Here is a 6000-nt window from a genome sequence, read left to right as displayed (position 1 = left end):
GAAACTAACACACCATTGTAAAGCAATTATACTCCAATAAAGATGTTTAAAAAAAAGCAGTTGGTACGAAAAAGGAAAAAAAAAAGTTAATTGTAAGACTTGTAAAGAGGGACTTCCCTGGTGGCGCAGTGGTTAAGAATCCGCCTGGCAATGCAGGGGATACGGGTTCGATCCCTGGTCTGGGAAGATCCCACATGCCGCAGAGCAACTAAGCCCATGCACCACAACTACTGAGCCTGTGCTCTAGAGCCTACGTGCCACAAGTACTGAGCCCTCATGCTACAGCTACTGAAGCCCGTGCACCTAGAGCCCGTGCTCCGCAACAAGAGAAGCCACCACAATGAGAAGCCTGCACACCGCAATGAAGAGTAGCCCCTGCTCACCACAACTAGAGAAAGCCTGCACGCAGCAACGAAGACCCAACACAGCCAAAAATAAATAAATAAAAATTAAAAAAAAAGACTTGTAAAGAGATAAAATAGAAGTCCGTTATCCCCTTCTTCTCCATTCTCAATTCGTACTCCTAGAGGCAAGCACTATTCATTATTTTAGCTGTTTCTTCTGGTATTTACCACATTATTTCTAAATAAAATAACTACAGTGAGATATTTTGACTTAATGACTTCCTATTTGGGAAGATAAAGATTTAGTCTTCTTATGCCACATCCTCTCCAACCTGTTCTCTATATTCCCGATATTGTTTAGCAGGATGTAGAATTCTGAATCAGAAATCATCTTCTCTGAATCTTGGAGGCCAAAATATATCCCAGTGAGTTCACCGTAGTTCGTAGTGATTGCCTTTTCCCTTCCCCTGAAATAAAATACCCCATCCTTTGAACAATCAGTTCTAGGACCGTGCATGCCTTTGATATGATTACTAGAATACACCTACTTCCCCTTTTTGAAAAGCAAAATGATATTAGATCATCCACAATCCCCTTGGACTTCTGTTCTCCATGATTACTAACCTCATTTGTCAGTACAGTACCCTCGGTGTAATTAATATGGGCTATTTGGAGCACTATAACAGGGAGCCCTGATCTCATCTGACAAAGTGACATTTAAGTTGAGATCTGAAAGATGAATAGCAAAGGCTGTGAAAGCATTCCCGCAGAGATGGCTGCAAGTGCAAAATCTGTCAGGGGAAAAAGAACTTTGGGAACTCAAGGGATAAAAGGTGGCCAGTGGAGCGTAGCTTGGTGAGTAAGGGGGAGAGAAGGCTCACTGGAGGCTAGAGAGGAAGGCAGCGGTCAGAGAATTCAGAACCTTGTAGTTGAGGTTAAGGCAAGATTTGGGACTTATCCTAAAAGCAATGAGCAGCTACTGAAAAGTCATAAGCAGGGGAGTGATTTGATCTGATTTGTCTTCCAAAGACTTCTGTGGTTGCAGGGTGGGGAATGAATTGGAAAGGGCCAATAGTTAGGAAGATATGGGTAAAATTGGTTTTACATCAACGTTAAGGCCAGCTTTGTAAGGGAGAAAGAAATTTCAAATGGGCAAAAGGTAGTCTTACGAGGTATTTTGGGGGTTTTTGTTTTATTTATTTATTTATTTATGGCTGCGTTGGGTCTTCCGTTGCGGCAAGCAGGGGCTACTCTAGTTGTGGCACGTGGGCTCAGTAGTTGTGGCTCACGGATTCTAGAGCATAGGCTCAGTAGTTGTGGCACACGGGCTTCGTTGCTCCACGGCATGTGGGATCATCCCGGACCAGACCAGGGCTTAAACCCGTGTCCCCTGTATTGGCAGGCAGATTCTTAACCTCTGCGCCACCAGGGAAGTCCTTATGAGGTATTTTGAAAGCTCAGCAGAGACCTTTGAATTTCTTCAACTTGCTGATGGCCGTGATAGAGATGCTGATATAGCAGCTTCAAATTTTTTTTTCTTTCTTTTCTTAGTATTAGACGAGGAAGTGACTCTTCCTTCTCATCATTCCCCTCCTGCTAGATCCCTGAATTGCTGATCAACCAATTGATCCCAGAAGCAATTTGCTCCCCTCCTTCCCAAGCATGGACTGATGAATCCGGTGCCCTAGTGGGTGTTCTGCCCATTTCCCATGGTGAGATTTCTGAGGGGTTGAGGTAGAAGGTGGGAAAGAGCAACGGGGGTGATAGAGAAGAAGGGCTTCCAAAGGGCTTGCACAGAAATAGGGCAGCAGGACTGAAATGGTCAAGGAACATTTTCCCTTCCCTTTCCGAGACAGTACAAATTATATCTAGTCAAGACGGTAATAAGGGCAGAAGACCGCTTCCTCTGAACTCCTGCCTGCAGGAGCCTGGGGCTTCTACTGCAGTCAGCTGATGCACCACAAGAGTTGGTGTTATATACCAAGAGGTCTGACAGTTTAGACAGGAGGAAGTTAGTTTTTGCAGTTCTGTTTATGGAACTGGCCAAATGAAAATGCTGGGTGATGGTCCACTTTTCATAGCCAGTGACAACAGCTTTCTACAACACCTGGGTTTCTTTTGGAAGCTGTGAAGAGGCACTGAAAAGAACAAAAATAATTTCTTCTTATCTAAAAAAAACACCTCACAAAGGAAAGAAAATCTAAAGGATGGGTGTGTGAGAGTAACTCTAATTCAGGTTGAGTTTGGATATGGAAATAAATTACCTTGCACAAATTTCATGTTTTGCTGAGCATATTTATGTGGAATTGCATTTTTATAGTCAAGCAAATTAATCTGGACCCAAGAGTATAGGTGTTGTGATGAAATAAATTAGGAGGACAGAGAGATGGTGAAATTACAATAACAAATGAAAATATGACCAACAATACTGCTATATCTTGGGAGATTCTAAAAGCCTTGCTTTTAAGCTGGGCAACGTGGCAATGGCATGTGAGAAAATACACAATGATATGTGAGAGAATACTGAAAAACAATTTCCAGTTCTCTAAATTTTTTTAAGTTGATCTGTTTGAATCTATAAGCTAAGTACATTTTTTCCATTCATTTAACAAAATTGAATATGGAAAGATATTACTTATTATTTATTAGTAAGCACTTGCATCCCCAAATGTCTAAATTCATTTTCTATTACCAATTTTATTGATAAGGATGTATTTTATTGATAAGGATTCCAGACTTATACCTAGAACAAATGGCAATATGCTCTTCCACCTCCAAATTCCAGTCAGTGTCTAGAATAGTGCCTGCCACATAGTAGGTGTTCAACAATTAGTGAATTAAATTACGTTAGTCGTTCTGCTCAATAAAAGTAAAGCCAGAAAATACACTTTTTCTATTTGAAAATAAATCTTTGAAAGAGTAGAGAGCAAAACCTTAGATCCATTTTGCCAATAAAATAAAATATCCTAATATCTGACTAACAGACATCTAACATAAATCTTAAAAATCACTAGATACAGCCTTAAGTGTGAGTAAACACAAGGAACCATCATAGGGAAAGAACTGGAAACGCACGGTTTTACTTCTTGGCAATTAGGACAGTTTGGGAACATACCTTAAGTCTCCTGCGTTTGCATTTCAATGAGGATGGGTACTCGTGGCTCACACTATCAAGTGCAAACTTCTAGGGTGTTTCTGAAGATCCTTTTGGGTTTGAGTTCCTCCGGGCCGTGCCCGCCCACACATGCTGGGCGTCTGCCAAGACGGTGTGCTCTTTTTCTTAGATTCTCCGGCACTTCCTCACCGACCTCTCCCTCCACCCTGGATTTTGCCCACTGCGCTCCTTCTAAAGCCTTCTCATATTGTAGGGTCCAGTTTAACCTCCAGCGCTTTCGAGAAAGCTTCCCCGACCCCCTTTTCAGATTTACTAGGGCTCTCAGCACTTGGCACCTCTAGTTTAGCAGCCATTACTTCTAACCTGTTGTTTTGGCATGTGGGTAGCCCTGACCAGAGCGCGACACCTCCCCCCACTCTGGGGAGGTCTTTTAAGAAGTCGCCGTGTCCAGCCCTTAACACAGCCTGGTGCAAAGAAAATGCCCAGGAAAGGTCTGTTGAAATGAATCTAAACCCCAGAGGGGAAAAGGAGAAGCGCTTGCGCCCAGCAGTAAAGGCCCTTCACGACCCAAGGGTAGGCCCGCGGTGTAGCTGGCCCCTGTCCCCAGCGGCACACTGGCAGGAGAAGGTGGCACGGTAGAGGCTCGTGGAGATGCCCCTGAACTTCCTTTACTTATTTCTTCTTTACTTTTTCAGAGGAATCTGAACGTTCTGCTCCAACAGCCTCGGGGCACGCCGTAAAGGGCGGTGCAAACCGGGCGACGTGGGGTTGGGACGGCCAGTCTCGTGACAATTCTAGCCTCGGCTTTCATATGTAATGTTTAAAGTTTCGCAAATTCCAGTTCTAAACTAGGAGCCGAGGGTGGAGAGCGTTTCCCGGTGCACAATTTTTCGCGTCCTAGGGAAGGCTCCGGGCATTCGGGGCTTTGCCTCACGTATCCTTTTCACATTTCCCACCGCAGGGAATCTACCGAGCGCTCCTGGCCTCCACTTCCAGCCCGAGCTGAGAACCGCGGTTCGGCCCAGCGGTCTCAGCCGCTTCCTCCTTCAACCCTCTGGGCAAATCCCGTGCGGGCGTGTGGGGGAGCTCCCAGCCCGCAGTACTAGGAGGAATAGGGGTGCGGCGGGACTACAACTCCCAGGCTGCTCTGGGAGAAGCGAGGGGGTGGGGACGAGAGGGAGGAGTTTGGGGAAGGGGGGTTGTCAGGGAAATCCCGCCCCGCTGCACAGCAGCAACGACACAAAGCCTGACTTTACAACCTAATAGAGAAAGTGGAAGTGAGACGGTTTAGGTGGGGAGACAGGACGAGAGAAAGAACCAGAGGAGGGAAAGCCGCGTAGGTGGGAGCGGAGCGAAGCAAGGGTAGTGGGGAGACCCGTGCCTTTCCAGATGAGGAGGGGGCGGCTTTCGTAACTAATCCCCCCGCCCGCGCCCCGCCCCGCTCCGCCCCGCCCGCGCTGGGGTCTCTACAGCGCCCTGCCGGTCCCGGCTCCTCGCGCAGACCCCGGCTCCGCCCCGCCGGGAAGCGGGGAGCCCGGCTGTCTGGCGGGTTTGGGGCGGGCCGGCAGGCTGCACCGTGGCTCCCCAGCCCGGGTGCGAGACGAAAGCGCCGGGCGGGCGACGCGGCTGCCGCGGACTGAGGAGGGGCTGCCAGCGAAGCGGCGCGGCGGACGAGTTAGGGCCGGGGCAGGGCAGGCTGTGGCTCCCGCCCGAGCCAGGGGAGTAGTTTCGGGCTGAGGCGAGGTGAGGCGCGGGGCGCCTTGGGAGGGTCCCCGGTGGCCGCGAGCGGGGCGGAAGCACGCGGGCTGGCCGCAGGGAGGGCGGGCTGTGGTTCCGCGCCGGGGAAGAGTGCAGACGGCGGGGTGCCGAACCTGGCGCTGGTGGAGCGATCGGGGCGGCCCCCCTCCCTGCAGGAGGAGCCTAGCGCTCCTCCGCCATCCCTCCCCTGCGCGCTCGGCTCGCTTTCTCCGCGGGCTGCTGCGGGAGCGGTGGGGCGGCGGAGCTGGGGGAACGGCGGGGCCGCCGTCCCCGGGACGGGCGGGGCGGGGGCGGGCGGTGAGTGAGGCGGGCGGGGGCCGCGGGTGCGAGGGCGCCTGGGGGCGGGGGGAGTGAGGAGAGCCGCTGAGGGCGGGCGGGTGGCGGGGCAGCCAGCCTCGCCGTCCGTTTCGCGCCGCCGGCCCACGCCGCAGTGTGTGTTGTGGACGGCACCTTCTCAGACAGCCCGGTAGAGCCCAGCTCGGCGCCCGGCAGCCTTCGACGCGATGTTCCGCCGGAGCTTTAACCGTTTTGTAAGTACACTCCCTGCGGCTCCACGCGTGCCGGTTTGCTTGCTCGCCGGCCCCTTCGTCCGGTCCCTCAGAACAATTTTCTGAGGGGATGACTCCATCTCTGGGAGACACCACCACCACCCGTTTTTACATTTTAACTGAAACACGCTGCCCAGGCGGCCAGGGTGGGAAGGCAGGTAGGGCTCTCGGAGCAGCCCCCCACCCCGTCCCCGACCCCGGACAATTTGTCCGGAGCTTCCCGGGGCTGTTACAG

General features: G+C 50.9%; 2 protein-coding genes across 5 annotated transcripts in view; both read left to right on the top strand.

Moving 5' to 3' along the window:
- The window catches only part of CUNHXorf66 (chromosome unknown CXorf66 homolog), a 31341-nt gene extending 26776 nt beyond the window's left edge, over positions 1-4565 (top strand). The window contains 2 exon segments of the mRNA XM_029240241.1: positions 4155-4272; positions 4421-4565. Coding sequence (XP_029096074.1) covers positions 4155-4272; positions 4421-4565 — 263 coding nt within the window.
- A 181-nt stretch (positions 4566-4746) lies between these two features.
- Positions 4747-6000, top strand: part of ATP11C (ATPase phospholipid transporting 11C) — a 167128-nt gene continuing 165874 nt past the window's right edge. For 2 of the 4 annotated variants that reach the window (XM_029240445.1, XM_029240446.1), the window contains exon 1: positions 5581-5747. In XM_029240445.1, coding sequence (XP_029096278.1) covers positions 5721-5747 — 27 coding nt within the window. In that variant the 5' untranslated portion in view covers positions 5581-5720. Of the gene's footprint in view, positions 5203-5580; positions 5748-6000 lie in introns of those variants that run through there. The other 2 variants (XM_029240444.1, XM_029240447.1) reach the window with 2 other exon arrangements.

This window comes from Monodon monoceros, unplaced genomic scaffold (assembly GCF_005190385.1).
Source record: "Monodon monoceros isolate NGI ecotype Baffin Bay Population unplaced genomic scaffold, NGI_Narwhal_1 Super_Scaffold_22, whole genome shotgun sequence".
NCBI classification, from domain to species: Eukaryota; Metazoa; Chordata; class Mammalia; order Artiodactyla; family Monodontidae; genus Monodon; species Monodon monoceros.
This window is presented reverse-complemented; position numbering and strand designations above follow the sequence as displayed.